Source organism: Giraffa tippelskirchi, chromosome 5 (assembly GCF_054371585.1).
Source record: "Giraffa tippelskirchi isolate mGirTip1 chromosome 5, T2T-mGirTip1v1.2.pri, whole genome shotgun sequence".
Lineage (NCBI taxonomy): Eukaryota > Metazoa > Chordata > Mammalia > Artiodactyla > Giraffidae > Giraffa > Giraffa tippelskirchi.
In genome coordinates, this window is record NC_137279.1 from 118,758,442 (window position 1) to 118,785,607 (window position 27,166).

Genomic DNA, 27,166 nt, shown 5'->3' on the forward strand with positions numbered 1-27,166 from the left:
GTCTTGTCAGGACAAGACGAGTTCCATTTTTTGAACTCTGTGTTGTCTTGTATCTGTGCTGTCATGTTTGATATTTCTATTGCTTCCTCTTCATTGATGAATCTATTCAAGACTCAGCTTAAAAGGATCACATGGCAGATATTTTAGCTTTTGAGGGCCACCCAGTGTCTATCAGCTACAAAGCTTTGTCCTTGTAGTGCAAAAGCAGTTACAGACAATAAGTTAATGAAAGGCTGTAGTTGTATGTACAATATGAACCTTACTTATGGACACAAACTTAAATTTCATGTAATTTTCATGTATCATAAAATATTAAGCTTCTTTTATTTTCAACCATCTAACAGCATTCTTATTTCACGTATCAGAGAAAACTAGGCAGCAGCTGCTGCTGCTGCTAAGTCACTTCAGTCGTGTCCGACTCTGTGCGACCCCATAGATAGCAGCCCACCAGGCTCCCCCATCCCTGGGATTCTCCAGGCAAGAACACTGGATTGGATTGCCATTTCCTTCTCCAATGCATGAAAGTGAAAAGTGAAAATGAAGTCGCTCAGTCATGTCCAACTCTTAGTGACCCCATGGACTGCAGCTTGCTAGGCTCTTCCGTCCATGGAGTTTTCCAGGCAAGAGTACTGGAGTGGGTTGCCATTGCCTTCTCCCAAAATAGGCAGAAAGGAGGTCTTAATACAGAAGCCTAGTTTTCCCAGTATTATTTCAACTGCCAAGTCAGTTCTCACAAAAACTGTTTCAGGTAGATATTTTTATTATTCTCATTTTACAAATGTTGAAACTGAGGTACAAAGCAGTAAAGTAATATGGCCAAATAACACAGATGCTAAGTACTGGAGGTGGGATTCAAACCAGCCTGGCACTCCAACACTGCAATGCTGTTATGTAGTACTTACTGCTCAAGGGAGTATGTGAAGAAAAAGGAGGGATTAAAGACTAAACAGTCAAAGCATTTGTGTGACCTTAGAACAGTAATCTAAGCAGACATTGGAGGCACCAAGGAGGAAGGAATAAAGACCTGGGATAGTCTAATGGATGAGTGGAGGTGTTAAAGAGATCAACAAAACACAAGAGGAAAGACATACTAGGCCCTCAAAAACTTTTGTTTCAAGACAAGAAGGCCCTATGGGCTTCAGAGGAAGTTGCTTCTATATGTTTCACGTTAATGTGTTTTACATTATACAATATTTTATACAGTCCATGTGTGTTCGTGTGTGTATGTTTATATATATTTGTTCTCTTCTAGTTTTGGAAAAGGGCAGGCAAGTAAGTAAATAGGCAAATGTGTGTGTCCTCTGTCGCTCAATCATGTCAGACCGTATGGACTGTGGTCCACCAGGCTCCTCTGTCCATGGGATTCTCCAGGCAAGAATATTGGAGTAGGTTGCCATTTCCTCTTCCAGGGGAATCTTCCCGATCCAGGGATCAAACTTGGGTCTCTTAGATCTGCATTGGCAGGCAGATGCTTTACCACTAGTGCCACCTGGGAAGCCCAGTAGGCAAATCAGTTCAGTTCAGTCGCTCAGTCATGTCTGACTCTTTGCAACCCTGTGAACCGCAGCACGCCAGGCCTCCCTGTCCATCACCAACTCCCTGAGTCCACTCAAACCCATGTCCATCGAGTCAGTGATCCCATCCAACCATCTCATCCTCTGTCATTCCCTTCTCCTCATGCCCTCAATCTTTCCCAGCATCAGGGTCTTTTCAAATGAGTCAACTCTTTGCATGAGGTGGCCAAAGTATTGGACTTTCAGCTTCAACATCAGTCTTTCCAATGAACACCCAGGACTGATCTCCTTTAGGATGGACTGGTTGGATCTCCTTGCAGTCCAAGGGACTCTCAAGAGTCTTCTCCAACACCACAGTTCAAAAGCATCAATTCTTCGGCACTCAGTTTTCTTTATAGTCCAACTCTCACATCCATACATGACCACTGGGAAAACCATAGCCTTGCCTAGAAGTACCTTTGTTGGCAAAGTAATGCCTCTGCTTTTTAATATGCTGTCTCGGTTGGTCATAACTTTCCTTCTGAGGAGTAAGTGTCTTTTAATTTCATTGCTGCAATCACCATCTGCAGTGATTTTGGAGCCTAAAAAATAAAGTCAACCACTGTCTCCACTGTTTCCCCATCTATTTGCCATGAAGTGATGGGACTGGAGTCCATGATCTTAGTCTTCTGAATGTTGAGCTTTAAGCCAACTTTTTCACTCTCCTCTTTCACTTTCATCAAGAGGCTCTTTAGTTCTTCTTCACTTTCTGCCATAAGGGTGGTGTCATCTGCATCTCTGAGGTTATTGATTTTTCTCCTGGCAATCTTGATTCCAGCTTGTGCTTCCTCCAAATGTATAAGCATAGGCAAATAATTAAAACCAAGTGTAGAAAGTACTATGATAGAGGTACATCTAACCCAACTAGAGAATGCCTTTAGGAAGAGGCTGCACATCAGTTATATCCTAATTTTTCCTTAGAATAGGATTTATAAAAGCTCAAAGACAGCAGAAAAAAACGTGGTGAATAGTCTGTGAAGTCTGAGTTCAGTATAGGGAGAAATCTGAGTGAAAAAGGCATTTAGGGGGAGTGAGATAAAAGGTGGAGATGCAGTAGCATCCAACTGGAAGAGTAAGTGGGTGTGTCCACATCATTAAGATTTTATATTCAAGGTATGTGCAAACCATCTGAAAGTTGGTGGGGTTCTCTGAAGAAATTTAAGCAAAGTGACTTAAGGCATGGGGATTTTGGAAGTTCACTCAAGCTGTGGTATGCAGATAGATGAGAAAAGTCATCGAAACTGGTTAAATGACTATTGTAGTAAAGCACTGGGTCTGCTATCCTATTTTCTCATTTAATAAAGAAAAAAGCATACACTAAAAAACAGGAAAAATATTATTGAACAAAGTATTATGCTGATTGGGTACATCTGAAATGCTAATCATGATCTGTGCCATGAGAATTGGTGAAATAGAAACAATTAAAATATTAGGGACATTTAAGAATTTTTTTGAACATTGAAATCATAATTTTTTTAGATATATCGAGTTAAGCAATAATAAATTACTGGTTTTAATCTTTAAACATTTGAAGTTCAGTTAATAAAATGTGGACTAGTTTCTCCCATATATGCATGTGTGTACATATAAGTCCATAGAATCTATATTATGAGAATTTGTTAAATGCTATAGTTATGGTGTCAAATGAGGCAAATAAGTGGCTTAATTTATTATTTTATTTACTTCAGAGGAAACATCGTTAAGACTTGATTAACTGAATTTTACATTTTTGTAACTTTATATGACTTTTTAGGAAAAATTATTTGCAATCTTTATTATATATCCCTATTTTTAGAGTGAATTATTATTTCATATCATATGTCTCTACATAGAAGCCTGTTTAAGGCTTGAAAAATAGAGCCCTTAGATAGAATCCTGTAGAGGGAGGGTGTTTTTATCATATTGCTTTCAAAGTAGGAGCTAACAAATGTGACAAAACCTGTGCTGTTGGAAAAGGTCATCCTGTTCAGAGATAGTTTGGGGAGAAGGAGACTTGTGGTCTATTTTATGTATTATTTACTGATGTGCAGCTGAGACTGTGATTGTCAAGCTGCACCCTTTTCTTCAGGGAAGAATTACAGCCTTCATAGCTGTGTTCATGTCAATCCTGAAGTCTTTAACCTATTGGGATGTACTTTTGCTAATGGCTTCAGTGCAAGAAAAGATAAAATAAGCAGATAAGATGCCGTGCTTTTAGAAACAGTCTCCTTCAGAGTAATTTATATCCTGAAGCATGAAGTGAGTTTAATTTAAATCTAATATAAACCTTAGGAATCAATGGACTGGCTCAAGATGCTTTTAATATATTTATGTTTTAAGTTTCTTTTCACAGTATGTTTGCTATAGCAATGAAGTGGAATGAACCTATGTTTGATATTGCACAAACTTTATGAGTATCCTTAATTTGTGTTCTGGTTCTCAGTTCCTTCAGCTGCATAGTAGGGATAAGAACACATGGCCTGCAAAATTTTTGAGGATTAACCTAGGAAGAGTTTAATCCAGTTACTGTACGATGTTAGGTTCTTTGGACATGGAAGCTAATATAGTTATTATTTTCTTAGTTTTATGGTAAGAGAAAAGAAGAATGTAAAAATAGTCAGGTATTGTACTGGCCTTAAAAAATGCCCATTTAAAGCAGGACTTAGCCAAAATTGTTATTGGATGTTATTCTTTTAAATATTCCAAGGCTGAATTAAAGAGGACTATATTTGATCCTTCAATATTCTGATTTCCATTCTTTTTTTCTTTTTAATAATTTGGAACAATGTGTACTCTACTGGATAATGTGTTATTTTCATTTGAAAGTTTGATTAAATAGGTGGTTGTTATTATTAAAGGGAAGTACATTTCTTATAAGATAAAAGACAAATTATATAAGCTTCATTCAACATGATTGTACATATAGAAGTTAATATCCCCAAAATTTAATTGACTAAGGAAATGACCAAATGCACATTTCTCATGCACTCATTTAGTCATCCATTTGTACATTCTATAACTGACACTAGTTAATGCTAAAAATATTAATTGAAATTGTAATTTTCAAAGAGCACCACTCTGTTGCAGGTCACTCTCTACTTTGTGTAGTGTGATAAATCATAACTGGTTTTACAATCAGTCCCATTTTCATTTTAAGTCCTCCCCAAACAGTCTATTTATAAAATCCAGTGTATTTTAAATTTGATGGCAATTCTATTTTTTTAACTAACAACTGAAACTTTTCGCATGAGTAATATTGGTCTCACTTTCAACCAAACATGATCTCTTTTCCTTCTGAATGAAAGAATAGTGCATGCATCTCCATAGAACAATAGATACTACCTCCCACATAATTGTTGGGGCATGTTTAGTGCCTCCTTAAGTAGAATCTAAATATTTGTAGTCTAATTAATCAAAGAAAATCTATATACTTGCAGCCTCAGATATGCTCAGTGATAGACTGGCCAACATATAGTCTTCTATGAATATATTTATTTTTGATTATTTTTTATTATTGATTATTATTTATTTTTATTATTTTTGATTAAACATAGAAAGCCAATGAAAATGAGTTTATTGAGTAATATGGATTCCTAGGTCTGTTTTTATAACAACACTTACACCACCTGATTCATGTTTTGATTTGCTTAATGAATTAAGTAAATATTTAGTTGTGGACCAGGGAATCCAAGAGTCTAAAGAATCCTTTGTCCCATTATATCTGGTTTATTTCATGCACTATTGTGTTTCAAACGTTCCATGTGGTAGCATGTATTAGAACTTCTTTCCTTCTCTGGTTGAATCACATTCTATTATATGAATCTGTTCACATATTGATGGAAACTTGGTTTGTTTTCATTTTTTCATTATTGCGAATGATGTTGCAATGGACATTCACATAGAGATGTCTGTTTTAAATTACAAATTTCAATTTACTTAAGTATATATCTAGGAATGGCATTGTTTGGTCATATGGTACTTCTATGTTTAGTATTTTTAGAGATATTATATGGTGTCACTTATTTGAAAGTTCCAGAATAGCAAACTTCCTAGAAATGGAGAGTAAATTATCAGTTACCACGGCCTGGACAGAGGAGAGGAATAGAGGTGTATCGCTTAATGGTTAAACAGTTTCAGTTTGGGCTAATGAAAAAGTTTTGGAAATAGTATTGATGATTGCATAGCATTGTAAATTTAATTATGCTATTAAATTGTGCAATTTAAAATGGTTAAAATGGCAAAAATTTATGTTGTATATATTTTACAACAACTTAAAGAATGAATAGTATAAGAAGTTGTTTAGTTGCTAAATTGTCTCAAGCTCTTTTGTGATTCCATGAACTGTAGCCCAGCAGTCTCTGTCCGTGGGATTTCCCAGGCAAGAATACTGGAATGAGTTGCCATTTCCTTCTCCAGAGGATCTCCCCAACTCAGAGATCAAACCCAAGTCTCCTGCATTGACAGGTTGATTCTTTATCACTGAGCCACCAGGGAAGATGAGTATAAGTATACCACAGTTCATCTCAGTTCAGTCACTCAGTCATGTCTGACTCTTCATGACTCCATGAATCGCAGCACGCCAGGCCTCCCTGTCCATCACCAACTCCCTGAGTCCACCCAAACCCATGTCCATCGAGTTGGTGATGCCATCCAACCATCTCAACCTCTGTCGTCTCCTCCTCATGCCCTCAATCTTTCCCAGCATCAGGGTCTTTTCCAATGGGTCAGCTCTTCACATCAGGTGGCCAAAGTTTTGGAGTTTCAGCTTCAACATCAGTCCTTCCAATGAACACCCAGGACTGATCTCCTTTAGGATGGACTGGTTGGATCTCCTTGCAGTCCAAGGGACTCTCAAGAGTCTTCTCCAGCACCACAGTTCAAAAGCATCAATTCTTCGGTGCTCACCTTTCTTTATAGTCCAACTCTCACATCCATACATGACTACTGGAAAAACCATAGCCTTGACTAGAAACATCTTTGTTGACAAAGTAATGTCTCTGCTTTTTAATATGCTCTCTAAGTTGGTCAAAACATTCCTTCCAAGGAGTAAGCATCTTTTAATTTCATGGCAGCAGTCACCATCTGCAGTGACTTTGGAGCCTCCCAAAATAAAGTCAGCCACTGTTTCCCCATCTATTTGCCATGAAATGATGGGACAGGATGCTGTGATGTTAATTTTCTGAATATTGAGCTTTAATCCAGCTTTTTCACTCTCCTCTTTCACTTTGGTCAAGAAGCTCTTTAGTTCTTCTTCACTTTCTGCCATAAGGGTGGTGTCATCTGCATCTCTGAGGTTATTGATCTTTCTCCCGGCAATCTTGATTCCAGCTTCTGCTTCATCCAGCCCAGCGTTTCTCATGATGTACTCTGCATATAAGTTAAATAAGCAGGGTGACAATATATAGCCTTGACGTACTCCTTTTCCTATTTGGAACCAGTCTGTTGTTCCATGTCCAGTTCTAACTGTTGCTTCCTGACCTACATACAGGTTTCTTAAGAGGCAGGTCAGGTGGTCTGGTATTCCCATCTCTTTCAGAATTTTCCACAGTTTACTGTTAACCACACAGTCAAAGGTTTTGGCATAGTCAATAAAGCAGAAATAGATGCTTTTCTGGAACTCTCTTGCTTTTTTGATGATCCATCGGATGTTGGCAATTTGATCTCTGGTTCCTCTGCCTTTTCTAAAACCAGCTTGAACATCTGGAAGTTTACGATTCACGTGTTGCTGAAGCCTAGCTTGGAGAATTTTGAGCATTACTTTACTAGCGTGTGAGATGAGTGCAATTGTGCGGCAGTTTGAGCATTCTTTGGCATTGCCTTTCTTTGGGATTGGAATGAAAACTGACCTTTTCCAGTCCTGTGGCCACTGCTGAGTTTTCCATATTTGCTGACATATTGAGTGCAGCACTTTCACAGCATCATCTTTGAGGATTTGAAATAGCTCAACTGGAATTCCATCACCTCCACTAACTTTGTTCATAGTGATGCTTTCTAAGGCCCACTTGACTTCACATTCCAGGATGTCTGACTCTAGGTGAGTGATCACACCATCGTGATTATATGGGTTGTGAAGATCTTTTTTGTACAATTCTTCTGTGTATTCTTGCCACCTCTTCTTAATATCTTCTGCTTTTGTTAGGCCCATACCATTTCTGTCTTTTATGTGCTCATCTTTGCATGAAATGTTCCACTTGTATCTCTAATTTTCTTGAAGAGATCTCTAGTCTTTCCCATTCTGTTGTTTTCCTCTATTTCTTTGCATTGATTGATGAGAAAGGCTTTCTTATCTCTCCTTGGTATTCTTTGGAACTCTGCATTCAAATGGATATATCTTTCCATTTCTCCTTTGCTTTTCGCATTGTACCACAACAAACAGATTTTATACTTCAAATGGGTGAATTATGTGGTATGTGAATCATATTCCATGAAGCCTTTTGAAACATAAAGTTTATCCAAGGGATTGCACTTACAAAGGGGAAGTTTAAGGTTAGTAGCGGAGGTAGCTGAAATGGATTGGATTTGGGAAAATAATGGCAAACCACTTCGGTATTCTTGCCTTGAAAACCCAATGAACAGTACAAAAAAGTCAAAAAGATAGGACACTGAAAGATGAACTCCCCAGGTCAGTGGGTGCCCAGTATGCTACTGGAGAAATAACTCCAGAAAGAATGATGGGATGGAGCCAAAGCAAAAACAACACCCAGTTGTGAATGTGACTGGTGATAGAAGCAAGATTCAATGCTGTAAAGAGCAATATTGCATAGGAACCTGGAATGTTAGGTCCATGAATCAGGGCAAATTGGAAGTGGTCAAACAGGAGATGACAAGAGTGAATATTGACATTCTAGGAATGAGTGAACTAAGATGGACTGATATGCGTGAATTTAACTCAGTTCAGTTCAGTCGCTCAGTCGTGTCCGACTCTTTGCGACCCCATAAATTGCAGCACGCCAGGCCTCTCTGTCCATCACCAACTCCCGGAGTCTACCCAAACCCATGTCCATCGAGTCAGTGATGCCATCCAACCATCTCATCCTCTGTCGTCCCCTTCTCCTCCCGCCACCAATGCTACCCAGCATTAGGGTCTTTTCCAATGAGTCAACCCTTCGCATGAGGTGGCCAAAGTATTGGAGTTTCAGCTTCAACGTCAGTCCTTCCAATGAACACCCAGGATTGATCTCTTTTAGGATGGATTGATTGGATCTCCTTGCAGTCCACGGGACTCTCAAGAGTCTTCTCCAACACCACAGTTCAAAAGCATCAATTCTGCGGCGCTCAGCTTTCTTCACCGTCCAACTCTCACATCCACAGACACACTGAAACTAAAATTACAGAAAACTAGCTAATCTGATCACACAGACCACAGCCTTGTCTATCTCAATGAAACTAAGCCATGCCATGTGGGGCCACCCAAGATGGATGGGTCATGGTGGAGAGGTCTGACAGAATGTGGTCCACTGGAGAAGGGCATGGCAAACCACTTCAGTATTCTTGCCTTGAGACCCCATGAACAGTATGAATTTAACTTAGATGACAACTATATCTACTACTGTGGGCAGGAATCCCTTAGAAGAAATGGAGTAGCCATCATGGTCAACAAAAGAGTCCGAAATGCAGTACTTGGATGCAATCTCAAAAACGACAGAATGATCTCTGTTCATTTCCAAGATAAACCATTCAATATCACGGTAATTCAAGTCTAGGCCCCAACCAGTAACGCCGAAGAAGCTGAAGTTGAACAGTTCTGTGAAGGCCTACAAGACCTTATAGAACTAGCATCCAAAAAAGATGTCCTTTTCATTATAGGGGACTGGAATGCAAAAGTATGGAAGTCTAGAAACACCTGGCGTAACAGGCAAATTTGGCCTTGGAGTACAGAATGAAGGAGGACAAAGGCTAATAGAGTTCTGCCAAGAGATCGCACTGGTCATAGCCAACACCATCTTCCAACAACACAAGAGAAGACTCTACACATGGACATCACCAGATGTTTAACACCGAAATCAGATTGATTATATTCTTTGCAGCCAAAGATGGAGAAGCTCTATACAGTCAGCAAAAAACAACACTGGGAGCTGACTGTGGATCAGATCATGAACTCCTTATTGCCAAATTCAGACTGAAATTGAAGAAAGTGGAGAAAACCACTAGACCATTCAGGTATGACCTAAATCAAATCCCTTATGACTATACAGTGGAAGTGAGAAATAGATTTAAAGGACTAGATCTGATAGACAGAATGCATGATGAACTATGGTTCGTGACATTGTTGAGGAGACAGGAATTAGGGCCATCCCCAAGAAAAAGAAATGCAAAAAAGCAAAATGGTTGTCTGAGGAGACTTACAAATAGCTGTGAAAAGACGGGAAGCGAAAAGCAAAGGAGAAAAGGAAAGATATTCCCGTTTGAATGCAGAGTTCCAAAGAATACCTTCAAAGAATACCAAGGAGAGATAAGAAAGCCTTCCTCAGTGATCAGTGCAAAGAAATAGAGGAAAACAATAGAATGGGAAAGACTAGAGATCTTTTCAAAAAAATTAGAGTTGCCAAGGGAACATTTCATGCAAAGATGGGCTCAATAAAGGACAGAAATGGCAGGGACCTAACAGAAGCAGAAGATATTAAGAAGAGGTGGCAAGAATACACAGAAGAATGGTACAAAAAAGTTTGTCATCACCCAGACAATTAAGATGGTGTGATGACTCACCTAGAGCCAGACATCCTGGAATGTGAAGTCAAGTGGGCCTTAGGAAGCATCACTACGAATAAAGCTAGTGGAGGTGATGGAATTCCAGTTGAGCTGTTTCAAATCCTGAATGGTGATGCTGTGAAAGTGCTGCACTCAATATGCCAGCAAATATGGAAAACTCAGCAGTGGTCACAGGACTGGAAAAGGTCAGTTTTCATTCCAATCCCAAAGAAAGGCAATGCCAAAGAATGCTCAAACTGCCGCACAATTGCACTCATCTCACACGCTAGTAAAGTAATGCTCAAAATTCTCCAAGCTAGGCTTCAACAATACGTGTAACCGTGAACTTCCAGATGTTCAAGCTGGTTTTAGAAAAGGCAGAGGAACCAGAAATCAAATGGCCAACATCCAATGGAGCATTCAAAAAGCAAGAGAGTTCCAGAAAAACATCTATTTCTGCTTTATTGACTATGCCAAAGCCTTTGCCTGTGTGGATCACAGTAAACTATGGAGAATTCTGAAAGAGATAGGAATACCAGACCACCTGACCTGCCTCTTGAGAAACCTGTATGCAGGTCAGGAAGCAACAGTTAGAACTGGACATGGAACAACAGATTGGTTCCAAATAGGAAAAGGAGTACGTCAAGGCTATATATTGTCACCCTGCTTATTTAACTTATATGCAGAGTACATCATGAGAAACGCTGGGCTGGATGAAGCAGAAGCTGGAATCAAGATTGCTGGGAGAAATACCAATAACCTCAGAGATGCAGATGACACCACATTTATGGCAGAAAGTGAAGAAGAACTAAAGAGCCACCTGATGAAAGTGAAACAGAACAGTGAAAAAGTTGACTTAAAGCTCAATATTCAGAAAACTAAGATCATGGCATCCGGTCCCATCACTTCATGGCAGATAGATGGGGGAACAGTGGCTGACTATTTTTCTGGGCTCCACAATCACTGCAGATGGTGACTGCAGCCATGAAATTAAAAGACGCTTACTCCTTGGAAGAAAAGTTATGACCAACCTAGACAACATATTAAAAAGCAGAGACATTACTTTGCCAATAAATGTCCATCTAGTCAAGACTATGGTTTTTCCAGTGGTCATGTATGCATGTGAGAGTTGGACTATAAAGAAAGCTGAGTGCCGAAGAATTGATGCTTTTGAACTGTGGTGTTGGAGAAGACTCTTGAGAGTCCCTTGGACTGCATGGAGATCCAACCAGTCCATCCTAAAAGAGATCAGTCCTGGGTGTTCATTGGAAGGACTGATGTTGAAGCTGAAACTCCAAAACTTTGGCTGCCTGATGTGAAGAGCTGACTCATTTGAAAAGACCCTGATGCTGGGAAAGATTGAGGGCATGAGGAGAAGGGGATGAGAGAGGTTGAGATGGTTGGATGGCATCACCAACTCGATGGACATGGGTTTGGGTGGACTCAGGGAGTTTGTGATGAACAGGGATGCCTTGCGTGCTGCGGTTCATGGGGTCACAAAGAGTTGGACATGACTGAGTGACTGAACTGAAATGGTTCTGCCAACAAACTGCCTATTCTAGGCACCCTGTGCCTAGATAAAAAGGAAGAAAAAAAAAAGAAAAAAAACACCTTAGTATCTCCAGGGACTTTCATAGCAAAGCACTCAAAACAAGGGCATTATATTTTGTTACTTATTCTTTTAAAGAGCTTTTAACTTATCATTGGGCATTCAATATGGCTTAGTAACTGCACATTTTACAGTGCTTACATGTAACATTCATTGTGAATTTGAATCTTTACAATCACCTCTGTTTAAATTATGAATATTTGAATATAGTAAGTTTATTAGAAATTAATGGAATGTGTACAATTCTGGCTTTTTCAGTATGTTTTGCTTTTCTGTAATTTGATTTCTGATTGAGATATTTTGTGTTTGAGAATGTTACAGTTTATATTTTACCTGCTGCTCCACTTCTTAGCCCCGCAACTTAGTATTAAGGAAGCATGGCAGGTGATACGCAGATTTGAGAAGTGGGACTACAATTTCCTCTGTTTAAAAAATAATTCATTTTTATATTAGATTTTTTGGTCAATTACTTTTCTCTATTTTTAACATATTTTTCAGCTGCTCCAGTTGATGTACTAAAAGCTCTAGATTTTCACAATTCTCCAGAGGGAATATCAAAAACAACGGGCTTTTGCACAAACAGAAAGAATTTAAAAGGTTCAGATACTGCTTACAGAGTTTCAAAGCAAGCACAACTTAGTGCCCCAACGAAACAATTATTTTCAGGTATGTTCTTTTTATTACTGCAACTAACTGCTGCTTTGATAATTATTATTATTCCTTTATATCATGCTACATAATGCACAATTATGGGGGGATTTTTCATAATGGTTTGAAAAATACTTGGTGATTTTTTTTTCTGTCCTTGAAAGCACTAAATGACCTTATAGTAATAGTATTAATTGTCTAGAAGTTATGGCAATGTATGGAAACAGAGTAATGAAATGACAATTTCTGAGTATCACATTTTCTAAGTAATTACCTTATTCTGAGTACTTGCTTGCTATTGGATACATATCGATTGTTTTTTCTTACAGTTTCACTAAGTTGAGTGGTCTTGTTCCTATTTAACAGAAGAGTAAACTGAATTTCACTGAGATTCTGATTGATCCATATTACAGAAGGCCAATATTTAATGCAGAGTTTGTTTAATTGCCAAGGCCAATATTGTGTTATTAAGTATTCCATTTTGGTCTTTTAGGATCCTTTCAGAAACAATTTATCATTTAAATTCTTCATATTATCCTCTACTGTCCTCACATGAAGGAATTCAAGTTCCCTATTTTTACATAAAACTCTTTTCTATTGATAGGAAAATTATAGATCAAGGGACTAAAAATTTACAAAGCAAAATAGCGTATTTTTCAAAAAAGTGCATTTTAAAGTATTTTTGAAAATAGATTTATTTTGATAAATCATTGATTCTTCCAAAAATATTTCCTGTCTTGAAAAATGCAAATTTGTGGTGGACAGAAGTAACAAACTGCAAATATAGAGATAAAATGCACATTTTTTCTGACTTAAAATGAAAAATTAAATTCATGAAGTATTTTTCAAATCAAATGTGAAAGTTGTAAATAGTAAAAATTAAGCTGCTTTTCTCTTTATTTGCACTCTAGTGCTGAAATAGGAAAAGGATGGGAATTTTCAAGAGAGAAGCAGAGAGTAAAATACATTAATGGAAAAGCTTTAGAGATACTCAAGAAGTTAGTTTATAATTTTTTATATTTGGCTCATCATCTCAGGATCAGTTTTTCTGTCCTCTGATGTGGTAGTTATTTTGATTAATTTGATTATTTCTGTAGTTTACTCTTGGAAAAAGAGCACAACGTGTACCTCTAGGAGGTCCTTCTATGTCAGTTAACAGAATAATCAACATTTCCCCCTCTTATCAAAACATTGTGTCTTAGGTATGTGATTTTAATGAGTAATTCAGATAGGAAGAGACATCTATATCTCTTTCCGAATGCAAGTGATTATAGGGTCACCTTCCTGGAAGATATAGCTTCCTGTCAAATAATACAAAAGAGCATTTAATAAAAGTTACCAACACTTCTACCATTAAAAAATCTGGAGTGAATATGTGAATAGTATTCTTTATTAAAATAGTAAAAAAATCTTGGGAAATTTATTTGGAATGCTTTTTCTTTCATTATGAAAATACAAAGTAACAACCTCTTTCCTAATGAATGAAGTAAGCAGTAGTATTGGAAACTTCAACATTAGGGTTGGGGGAAGTGTTTTCAAATTGTCATTGTAATGCTTTGTTGAGTTAAAGTATATGTCCTCCAAAGTCCCAATTTGAGATCTTGAATCACCACAATATTGTAAAGTAATTAGCCTCCAATTAAAAAAATTAATAATAAATAAATAAATAAATACCTGAGAACTCTGTGACTGTGATCTGAATAGATGCTGTAATTTGCAAATTTTTCCTGGCCTCTTTAGAACACCTGCTGTAGAACAGACTCAGTACAAGAAGCTTTATGTATATTGAACTTTATGTTCATATCAACCTGAAAAGAGGAATATTTCAACCCAAGTAATGGATTATAAGTTAGAAATGTGAAATATTTGAATATAATCACAGAACCCATGGATGATTTAAGGCTGAGAGATAGTTTGGGGGCTCTTTTTAGACTAAAGTGGGCTTTCCCATTATGCAAAATTACCTTCACACATCATTTTAAAAACCCTACCTACCAACCACTAAGTTATATCAGAAAGAGATTTTATTTAATTTGTTTTATTTATATTTAATTTAATTTATTTTATTTCCATATTCTGCATGGAAATATATTGACCACAAGTTAAAAATTAAACCCAAATAATAGTTATTGTGCTTTTTTAATATTGAATGTATTCATGGTTGCAATATCTACTGACGTTAAAAGCCCATGTAAGAAATCATTTTTGAATCTGATATACTCTTCTAAGAGTGATTATTACGCATCTAGGATTTATGTATACACACTTATTAATGGTGGTAAAAATATTTTTTTTTCCTGTAACAGCGATCATTTAAGAGAGGATACTTTATTCTTAGTTTGTGTTTATACATTTTAAAACATACTAAGTTGCAAAATTACACATTTTTCCTGTATCATATCTACTGATCACTACTATGTAGATAAAATTTCACATCTTAAGTAGTTGAATTTGTGTTATTGAACTTACTTCGTAATGAATTATCTCTGATAGATTTAGTTGGTTGAAACAAATTTGATTAGCATCTTATAGGGAGGAATCTAAATAAGTGTCTAGGTTATATTGTGGACATTTGACATTGAGTCATGATTTTTTAGATTTTATTTTTGAAAGGTCATAACTTAAAGATTACAATAAAATCTTATTGCTTAATTTTAAGTTGAGAAATATTTCCATAATTGAAAGATTTTACTAGTTGCTATGGTTAGAAGTTAACAGTTTTCAAAAGCTGTGTTACATAAATGGGATGATTAAAACTTGTTACAATTTATTAAGTCTTACATGAATATACTATTTCTTGAAATTCCTCTTTTTGTAAATGTCCTTTATTAAGTAATTTTTGCAAAAATGAAAAAATACTGTTTTCTCCAATTCATACTATTTTGGCATCATTTTTTTTGAGTACAGGACATATTTGAAAATTGAGGTATTCAGGGAAAGAAGTCCTATAAGTCTCAACAACATTTTGAGTTGTAGTAAAAGGATTAAATAAAATATATATGTAAACCTATTTTTGAAAAATAGAACCCACAAATTTATATGCAGTGTTTTTAGTGAAAATATACACAATAGTCATTGCTTAAATATCTGAGATATATTGTGGTAACCATTTAATTTATATATTTATTTAACAAATGTTTACTAAGAACTTATGTAAATCTGGCCCCATGCTGGATATTTGGGATATGATGATGAGAGGGAAAAGAAAAAAAAATTAACCCTCCTAAATTTAAAATCAAATTAACCAAGTATCTAAGAGTTCTGATTTTAATGACATAAGCTTTTTATTAGTGAAACTTCATGTGTGATAGAAAAAACTTCTCAGAAAATCTTTAGCTTTTGAAGAGATGACTAAAAGAGTACCATCATATGTTGTGTCCTTACAATACCTCTTTGAAGAGAGGGTAGATGGCACAGATTAGACAAAGGGAGAAAATACAAATTGTACACCAGAATTTCATCTTAAGTGTTCTAAAAGTGCTTATTGTGTGTTCGATATTGAATTGGCACCATAATCTTGTTTCCTATTTTACATAATCTTTGTGCTTTAAATGAGTGGTGGCAAAGTTTGAATACAGGTTCAACAGTTATTGCAGACAAAGATTAATAGAATCCCCTCCCCACTGGTCTTTAAGTCAGTATCATTATTACTGTTTGAACTTTGGTTACTGGTTAAGACCAGGTTGTAAGCTCAAAAATAATAGGGTGATCCAGGAATAATTTGGAATTTCTGACTCTTTGGCATTCTGTTTTCAGGGGGAAGTTTTCCAGAAGATTTTTCAATATTATTTACAATAAAACCCAAAAAAGGAATTCAGTCTTTCCTTTTATCTATATATAATGAGCACGGTATTCAGCAAATCGGTGTTGAGGTTGGGAGATCACCTGTTTTCCTGTATGAAGATCACACTGGAAAACCTGCCCCAGAAGATTATCCCCTCTTTAGAACTGTTAACATTGCAGATGGAAAGTAAGTAACACAATAATTCAATGTTTTAACTGTGTTGAAAGCAGTTTTTTCATTTGGTCATTCAACAAATATTTATAAAGTGTGATGCAGTTTTTCTAGGGAGTGGTGATGCAGAAATGAACAAAACAATAAAATATCTAATCTTGCATAGTTTACAATCTGGGTAGACAATCACTGAATGATAAAAATTTACTAATGAATAGTTTATCAGATGGTGATAAGTGACAGGGGGATATAGAGCAATGAAGAGACTAGGGGATGATGATGGAGAGTACAGTTTTAAGGAGTGAGGTCAGGGATAGTCTTACTAAGAAGGTGACATGCAAAGGTGGTAGGGTGCATGCCACTGCTGATAATTAAAAGGATACTATTCCACACGAAGGAAAACCAAATGCACAGCCTCTGATTCTGGCTGTGACTGATTTGGCCTAAGCAACATCAAGGATGCCAGTGTGGCAGAAACAGAGTGAAACGTTGAGGATAGAGAAGCAGCGGGAGGGCAAATGGTATAACACTTTGTGTTGTTGTTTAGTCACTAAGTCCTATCTGACTGTTTTGCAACCCCATGTAGCTGACCAGGCTCCTCTGTCCCTGGGATTTCCCAGGCAAGAACACTGGAGTGGGTTACCATTTCCTTCTTTAGGGGATCTTTCTGACCCAGGGATGAAACCCATGTCTCCTGCATTGGCAGGAGGATTCTTTACCACTGAGCCACCAGGGAAGCCCGTAATACATTGGATTATAGGTGATTGTAAACACTTTGGATTTTATTCTGAGTGAATATGAAGTCACTGTAGACATTTTGAGCAAAAGAATGATCTGATTTGACTTCCTCAGATGGAGCTAGAGGTAAAGAATCCATCTGCCAATGCTGGAGACATAAGAGACTTGGGTTCGATCCCTGAATTGGAAAGATCCCCTGGAGGAGGGCTGGCAACCCACTCCAGTATTCTTACCTGGAGAATTCCATGGACAGAGGAGGCTGGTGGGCTACACTTCACAGGGTTGCAAAGAGTTGGACACAACTGAAGTGACTTAGCACGCATGCATGCACCAATAATATTAATATTGACAATCATAGGAAGTTTTATATAATACTCAATATGTGCTGTATACTGTTGTGAACACCTTATACCTAGCTAACTTATTTAATTTTTCACAACTCTTTGAAGAAAATAATATTAATAAACCCATTTTACAGATAAGGGAAGTGAGGTACTGGGAGTTTAAATAACTTGCATTTGGAAAGTGGCAAAGGTGAGGTTTGAACTCAGGTAGTCAGATTGTCCAGTAACAGCCACTCTCTTAAGAAAATCATGCTGAATTCTATATTGTGAATGTTGTTTAATATTGTTTTGCTCCCAATCATTTAGGGAGCAGCTAAAGACAAATAAATGTTTATTACATTTACTTGATATTTTATTTCTGAATTTAGGCTACTAAAAAGATTTATCACAAATATAACATTTGATTATAGACATAAGAAAGAAATAGCTGTTCAGATGGAAAAAAAAAATTTCACACTCAGATTACCATTGTCAGAACCATGGAAAAACTGCCTCTCAAACCCAGGAAAAAACTGGGCTTTCACAAGTAATTTACATCATTATCCTTAATATGAAAAGTGATGATAATTCTATGAATGAAAATACATCAGAGTAAGAAATGTAGGGTATACTGTTTTAGATTGTTTTAGATGGAGCAGTCCTCTTCGACATGGTTGCCTTCAGCAAAGACATTGGAAGCCAGGGAGTGAGCATGTGGGGTTATGGAGGAAGAGCATTCCTGGCCAAGTGAATATGTGAAAGGAACAAGAAAGAGGCAGAAGTGTGGCTGGAGTACTGCGAATCAGAAAGCAGAAATTTGGCACGAGATAGAAGAGAGGCAGGGTTAGGCAAAGTAAGGACTTGAGCTTTTACTGGGAGTATCAGGTTAGCTTTCAGCTAGAGAGAAACTTGATATGACTCATATTTTAAAGTGGCCACTCTGGTTGCATCAGAGTGGGAGCAGGGACCAGTTAGGAGTCTAGGAGAGAGACATGGTTACCTGGTTAAAATTGTGAGATTTGAACCCTGAATATCCTGTGAATACAGGATTGACAGATTTCCTGATGATATGAATGTGTAGTATGACAGAAAAAGGATAATTAAGAATGTTACCAAAATTTAAGGTTAATTTAGTATTTTGAACATTATATGTGACACCATGATTATGACAGATTATCAGACCTTAAATTAATTCAACAAAATTCGAGTTTAGAGTCCTAATCAACTTTCAACAATTGAAAGAAATCATTTTTATTTTATGTTAATGAAAAGCACATGCCCGCAGTAGTGGAGAGGGTTTAATTGAAGACACAGGCTTCTTGGCAGAAACATGTGTAAATTTTACTCTCACAGTATTAAGTGCCTCCTAATATAAATCTTTCTGCAATTCAAACCAAGCAGACGCCTATGCTAGTTGAAATTGCTATGGAAAGACCAAAGATTAAGTGTATATGGAAATATACTTGGTCCTCATCAGTAGTCATGCCAAGTCACATGAAACAGATTTTTGAAAGGCTCCTGAAACTCTTTGGGTACTTTATTTTATGGATATAGTCCTAGAAACTTCTGGAATATTAATTTAGCACTTTTCATTTGGAAAAATAAAAGAGTGGTCTGCAAAATCCAAGTGAGCTTCAGTTAGTTGTTTATGTTAGCACAAGATACTGTTAATAAAACCCACCATTTTACAGTTTTGATTAGGTTATTTGTATTTCCAAAGGACTGTCCACATCTCCACCCCTCCACCACCCCCCACCCCGCCCCCTGCCTCCACCGCAAAGCCTGTCATCACTGCCCTGAATTAGCTGGAGCAGTAGCTTCAGAGTGAATTGAGACTCTCACTCCATACATGCACTGACTATGCTTTCTTTCAGTGTTCCCACTTCCTGCCAACTCTGGAAAGGAGGGATATTGTGTCTCAGTCTTGGATCCTACCCACAGTAGTGAAATATAACTGTATTGAAATTAAAGTGGGAAAAGAAAACGAAAGCACTTGAAATAAATGTGAATAAAGACAGAGAAGCACATTGTGTCTTACAATTAAACGTTCAATTGCTCCAGATGGAGCATTTGAAGAGCATTCATTCAATTAGTAGACATACCCTTTTAGAGCCTATCTCAGGGGATCTCTCAAGTAGAATTCTTTTAAGTGAAATTCCACATTGGAAGAAAGCATTTAGTACATAGAAACTATTACTTATCCCATATCCCACCCCTAATCTCTATCAAATACCCTCATCAGGACATGGTGAGATCAAGCTATTGTTTCAACACACAGTGAAGCAGAGGATGGGCACTTCCTTATCAGCCAGACAGCCAATCCTGCTGTGCATTTTACAGGCTGTGTGACTTTTTGAGTACCTACCGCTGCTCTGGATACTAAGTAGCCACTTGTTAACTGATTGATTAATAAATAAGCCTACATTTTTGTATAGTTTAAGATCACTTGTATAATTTAAAATACATTGTACTTTCACATGAATAATGGTTTGACAACATCTTTGGAACTTACAGAAGAATTATTTGGCTTTTTAAGGTGGCACCGTGTAGCAATCAGTGTGGAGAAGAAAACTGTGACAATGATTGTTGACTGTAAGAAGAAAACTACAAAACCACTTGACAGAAGTGAGAAAGCAATTGTTGACACCAATGGAATTATGGTTTTCGGGACAAGGATTTTGGATGAAGAAGTTTTTGAGGTAAAATAAATCAAACTTTATTTTTGCTGAATATTATTAATTCACATGAACCGAGTTAATAACAGCAACAATCTATATATGCTATAAAGCAAAGTTGTAAACTTTAAAGGGTGAACTACTTTCTTGCCCTGTGTGTATAGCAGTGATGTTTTCTATTGTTCAGTAAGAGAATGAGCAGACTGTGGTGACTATAACACCTGGGAAACCTTAATAGAGATTGGTTGATTTAAACACTGGCATGTTATTCTCTTGGGAAAGGCAAATGACTTTCCTCTTAGTACTTTGCATTGTTTTCTTTGGAGAAAAGAACATTTTCTTCACTTCCTTCTCTCAGAGATTAAGTTAATGAAATGTACAAGTCAGATATTTTCTGTGTGTGTGTGTGTCTGTGTGTGTGTGTGTGTGTGTGTGTGTGTGTATTTCCAAGGTAAAACAGAGATACTCCAAAAGACAAACTATATTTTTAAAAATCACAATTTCAATGTGAAGGTCATGGTTAAAAGCTCCTTTCTAATTATAATTGGCCAATTATGATAATCACATTATTTATTTGAATCCTTCCATCATTGTATCTGATAACTCTTGCTTTAATTTTCACTTGCTGCTGCTGCTGCTAAGTCGCTTCAGTCGTGTCCAACTCTTAGCGACCCCATGGACCGTAGCCTACCAGGCTCCTCCGTCCATGGGATTTTCCAGGCAAGAGTACTGGAGTGGGGTGCCATTGCCTTCTCCGTTAATTTTCATTTAGTCAATTATTAATGGAACAAACACATTTGACTCCATGAAAGGGTGCACTCCTGAGCTATTCAATCATTACTCTGATGATTGTTTTTATACCATTTTTGAATAACTTAGTTTTCAAAGTGTAACAAAGTATGTCACAAATTGCCCTCCAGGAAGCTCTCTTAAAGTGTAACAAAGTAAAGCTGTATAATACATTATGGTTTAATAGACAAAGTTTACACGGAAATACATTTGCTGCGTTCTGCTGATAAGTATATAGAGATATGTACACACACATAGTGTGTGTTTTCAAAACCACAGTGGGAATTCAGAGGGCCAGTAGAATATTGCATTTCTGTGCTTAGTTACATAATCAATGGCATAATTTCAAATAGAACTATTATTTGCAACATTTGAGATTATTGGGAATTCTATTTGTTTCTGAGTTTCTACACTAGTATATACCCAGGTCTTTGACTCTAAACAAAGTGTTTTAACACATTATATCACACTAAATTAATGACAAACTGATTCAGACAATATGTAATAATAAAGTTCTCAGATATTCCAATATCATTCATTGATTGCACACAAATGATAAATGAATATTTATTTATTAGATGAATGAATATTATAAATAATTTAATTTTTAGGCTTACAGAATTCTATTTTAAAATTAAACTGTTTATGAACATCAGTTTCATAAGCTAAATCTATTTTTGTAATACACAGCACCTTATTTTCCTAGAACATATGAGTAATATGGAATGAATGTATCAGTTGAGGGTTTCATTTCATACATTAGTTTAATCTATTGCTGCACATATTCACAGAGCTTGTGTAAATTAAACAATGGAAATTAAGAGTAGATTGTTTTGGCCATAAATGATTAAAACATATAAGAGGAAATATATAATATTAATATATATTGATTAGTTCTCAAAATTTACTGTTTCTGAAAGATAATATTTGATATATGTGTATATGTTGAGCTTCCCTGGTGACTCAGACTGTAAAGAATTCACCTGCAGTGCAGAAGACCCAGGATTGATCCCTGAGACAGGAAGATCGCCTGGAGAAGGGAATGGCCACCCACTCCAGTATTTTTGCCTGGAGATTCCGTGGACAGAGGAGCCTGGTTGACTCCACGGTCCGGGGGATCACAAAGAGTCAGACACCACTGAGTGACTAAACCACTGAGCGACTAACACACACACACACACACACACACACACACACACACGCATACACATTGATTAGATTTCTTTTTCATACCATTTCATAGCATTGAGACTTCTATTTTTACCTGAACTTACTTCTAGGTGAATGTCATTTAATTTTTATTTTTTATTCCCCCTACCCTAACACACATATAAAACCAGACTATATTCCACCTTCTTTCCCATATACTATATTCATACTTACTGGGATCCAGTTTAGAGTTTTTAAAGTGTAGTTACAGACTATCACAGTAAGTTTCTTTTTTTTTTTTCAAAATAAATAATTGAACCTAATTTTACATATTAAAAATATGTAATAAGCACCTCTATGTTTCATAGGATGATTATAGTATCAACAATTAAAATATATAAAAATGATTCCCTAAAATATTTCCATGTGTCTTCAACCACTACTAACCAAATATATCTAGCCAAGAGGCATCTAGTAAACTACCAAAGACAGAGGTACTGGAAGCAAAATTTATCATTATTTTCTCTGATTAAACATTAGCAATCTAATGAATAAACCATATTCTAAACTTTGAAGTAACTTCAGCTGTTTATCTGGAAAAAATTCTAATATGCAATATTTGAATTGCAATCTGCAGTTTTAAGAATTCACATTAAATAGATAAAAGCAAAACTAAAAAATAATTTTAAAGTATGACAAAATTAGTTTATATCAAAATGCCAAAATGAGTATATAGACCCATAATTCAGATTATATACTTTTAGCATGGCAGAATTGATTTTGGAATGAGAAAAATCCTATTTTGAATCCTAATATATAGCTCAATCATGTTTCTCTGTGTAATTACTTTTTGTAAGTTTTAATTTCTTACTCTTCGGATGAGAACAGTAATATAGTCTCTCTCTTTAGTAGTTTTAAAAAATTGAATTTATGCATGTAAAGTGCTTGAAGTACTAGAATAAGACAGATTGTGATTCTGTATATCTTTTTTTTTTGCTAAGAATATTGGTTTTTTTTTCTTAAATGTACTTATTTAACTATTTTTGGCTGCACTGGGTCTTTATTGATGTTCCTGGCCTTTCTCTAGTTGTGGTGAGCCAGGGCTACTCTTCACTGGGGTGTACAGGCTTCTCATTGTGGTGGCTTCTCTTATTGCAAGGCACGGTCTCTGAGACTTTCTCATGGGTTTCAGCAATTGCAGCTCACGGGCTCAATAGTTGTGACTCATGGGCTCTAGAGCAGAACCTCAGTAGTGGTGATGGGCTCTGTTGTGCATGACATGTGCAGTCCTCCCAGACTGGGGTTGAACTCGTGTCCTCTGCATTGGACCCTCAGGGAAGTCCCCCATGTCCCTTTAAGCTGCATATGTTTTCCAAGGTTCATACTTAAAAAGATTGTATGCTAGTAGACATAGTTTTCCTACAGAACAGCATGATAAGATGGAAACAACTTTCACATTTATCCACCTTTCCTAGTCTAGACTCATTTTTGTCAGAGTCTTTGAGACTTTTCTTCCTATTTATTAAGGTATAATTGAAGTTCAATAATATAAAAATGTCAAAAGCATACTATTTAATCAGTTGTGACATATACATATATGTGTACACATATATCAGGATTCCCAGGTGGCTCAGTGGTAAAGAATCCACCTGCCAATGCAGATATCAGAGATGTGGGTTTAATACTTGGGTCAGGAAGATCCCCTGGAGGAGGAAATGGCAAACCACTGCAACGTTCTTGCCTGGATAATCCCACGGGCAGAGCAGTCTCTGGTGGGCTACATTTCAGAGGGTGGCAAAGAGTTGGATGTGACAGCACACACATACACGCGCACACACACACACACACACACACACACACACACACACACATATATATATATATACCTCTGAAATTACTGTCATCACACCCAGATAAATTTTCCTCCTGTATTTTTATGATCCATCATTTCTCCATCCTAAACCCCAGGTAATCTCTAGTTTATGTTTTATCACCACAACTTATATGTTACGGAATTTTTATAAATGGAATTGTACTGTATACATTCTCTTTAATTTGGCTATTTGTTATTCAGCATACTGTTTTTGAGTCTTATCCATGTTTTCTTATGTATCTTTATTTTGCTTTTTTTTCTGAGCAGTTTTCTAATGTGTGAATAACTAATGTGTGAATAAAACACAGTTTCTTAATCCATCTATTCTCCTAGAAAGCATTTGGATTGTTTCTATACTTTGGCTACTGCATACAAAGCTCTTGTGAACAATCATGCCCATTTTGTGTGGGAATTTATTTTTATTTGTCTTAGTTAAGTACCTGGAAGTTGAATGCTTGGGTTATTTGGTAGGTGCATGTTTTGTTATTGTTCAGTCACTAAGTTGTGTCTGACTCTTTGTGACCCCATGAACTGCAGCACAGCAGGCTTCCCTGTCCTTCACTATCATAGTTCGCTGAAACTCATGTCTTTGAGTAGATGATATTCCAACAATCTCATCCTTTGTTGCCCTCAATCTTTCTGCCCTCAATCTTTCCCAATATCAGGGTCCTTTCCAATGAATCAGCACTTTGCATCAGGTGGCCAAAATATTGGAGTTTCAGCTTCAGTCCTTCCAGTGAATATACAGGGTTGATTTCCTTTAGAATTGACTGGTTTGATCTCCTTGCTGTCCAAGGGACTCTCACGAGTCTTCTCCAACACCACAATTCAAAAGTATCAACTCTCAGTCTTCTTTATGGCTCTCAGTCTTCTTTATGGTCCAACACTCACATCCATACACGATTACTAGAAAAACCATAGCTTTAACTACACGGACCCTTGTTGGCAAAGTGATATCTCTGCTTTTTTAATATGCTGTCTAGGTTTGTGATAGCCATTCTTCCAAGGAGCAAGCCTCTTTTAATTTCATGGCTATAGTCACCATCCCCAGTGATTTTGAGCTCAAGAAAATAAAATCTGTCACTGTTTCCACCTTTTCCCCATCTATTTGCCATGAAGTGATGGGACTGGATGCCGTGACCTTACTTCATTGAATGTTGAGTTTTAAGTCAACTTTTTCACTCTCCTCTCTTACCCTCATCCAGAGGCTCTTTAGTTTATCTTTGCTTTCTGCCATATGGGTGGTGTCATCTGCATATCTGAGGTTATTGATATTTCTCCCTGCATTCTTGATTCCAATTTGTAAGTCATCCAGCATTTTGCATGATGTACTCTGCATATAAGTTAAATAAGCAGAGTGACAATATGCAGCCTCAACATAGTCGTTACCCAATTTGGAACCAGTGCATTGTTCCCTGTCCAGTTCTAACTGTTGCTTGTTGGCCTGCATACAGGTTTCACAGGAGGCAGGTAAGGTTATCTGGTATTCCCATCTCTTTAAGAATATCCCACAGTTTGTTGTGATCCACACAGTTAAAAGCTTTAACATAGTCAATGAAGCAGAAGCAGATCTTTTTTGGAATTCCCTTGCTTTTTCTATGATCCAGCAGATGTTCGCAATTTGATCTCTAATTCCTTTGTCTTTTCTAAAGCTAACTTGTACACATGTAAGTTCTTGGTTCATGTACTGTTGAAGCCTAGCTGGAAGGATTTTGAGCATTACCTTGAGAGCATGTGAAATGAGCACAATTGTATGGTCGTTTGAACATTCTTTGGCATTGCCTTTCTTTGGGATTGGAATGAAAACTGATCTTTCCCAGTCCTGTGGCCACTGCTGAGCTTTCCAAATTTGCTGGCGTATTGAGTGCAGCACTTTCACAGCATCATTTTTTAGGATTTGAAATAGCTCAGCTAGAATTCCATCACCACCACTAGTTTTGTTCAAAGTACTTCTTCCTAAGTCCCACTTGACTTCACATTCCAGGATGTCTGGCTCTATGTGAGTGATCACACCCTCTTGGTTATCCAGATCATTAAGCATTTTTTGTTTGTTTGTTTTGTATAGTTCTGTGTATTCCTGCCACCTCTTCTTAATTTCTTCTGCTTCTGTTAGTTCCATGTTGTTTCTGTCCTTTATTGTACCTATCTTTCCATGAAATCAAAGATAGGTATCTCTAATTTTCTCGAAGAGATCTGTAGTCTGTTCCATTTTTTCTACTATTTTTCTCTATTTCTTGTCATTGTTCACTTAAAAAGGTGTACAATACATGTATAAATAGTATCTCATGAAGTATTTCATGCACTAAAATTTCTCTGTGTTTCACCTATTAATCACTGCCTTTCCCCTAAACTCTGGCAACCACTAAGTTTTCACTAGTTTCTTAGTTTTGCTTTTTCCAGAATTTCATACAGTCGGAATATAGTTTTTAGTTTTTCCAGGTTGACTTCCTTCACTTAGTATTATACATTTGCATTTCCTCCATGTCCTTCATGGTTTGATAGCTTATGTCATTTAAGTACTGAGTAATATTCCATTGTTTGGATGTATCACAGTTTATTTATCCATTCATCTACTGAAAGACCTAATGATTGGTTCCTAGTTTTTATAACTATGAATAAATCTGTATAGAAAACCAGGTTCAGGTTTTCATGTTGATATGATAATACAATGATATCATATTAACCTAAGATGTTGATAAGTCTTCAGCCTCTTAGAGTAAATACCAAGGAATGTAAATGGATCATATGGTATGAGTATAAGAAACCAATAAACTGTTTTCCAAAAGGACTGTGCTATCTTGCATTATCATCGCAATGAATGAAAATTCTTCCTTCACAGTTTTGGCACTATTTGGCTGTTATCCATTTTAATAGGTGTGTAGTAGTATCTCATTTTAATATGTATTTCCCTGATGACATGTTGAGCATCTTTTCATATATGCTTACTTGCCAGCTCTTTATCTTCTTTGGTGAGGTATCTGTTAAGGTCTTTTGCTCATTTTTTAATCAGGTTATTTTTTGTTTCAAATGTTTTTTGGAGAATAATTCTTTATTAGATATGTCTTTTGCAGATACTTTCTCCTGGTTTGGCTTGTCTTCTCATTTCCTTGACATTGTATTTTGTGGAATGAAAGTTTTTAATTTTAATGAAGTCCAGCTTATCATTTTTTTTTCATACATCATGCTT

At 36.6% G+C, this 27,166-nt stretch overlaps 1 protein-coding gene across 6 annotated transcripts in view; it reads left to right on the forward strand.

Annotated features, from left to right (window-relative positions):
- COL11A1 (collagen type XI alpha 1 chain) overlaps positions 1–27,166 on the forward strand; it is a 240,313-nt gene that overhangs the window by 47,604 nt on the left and 165,543 nt on the right. For all 6 annotated transcript variants that reach the window (XM_081492915.1, XM_081492916.1, XM_081492919.1 and 3 more), the window contains 3 exons: positions 12,328–12,495; positions 16,234–16,447; positions 20,030–20,192. In XM_081492915.1, coding sequence (XP_081349041.1) covers positions 12,328–12,495; positions 16,234–16,447; positions 20,030–20,192 — 545 coding nt within the window. The remainder of the gene's footprint in view (positions 1–12,327; positions 12,496–16,233; positions 16,448–20,029; positions 20,193–27,166) is intronic.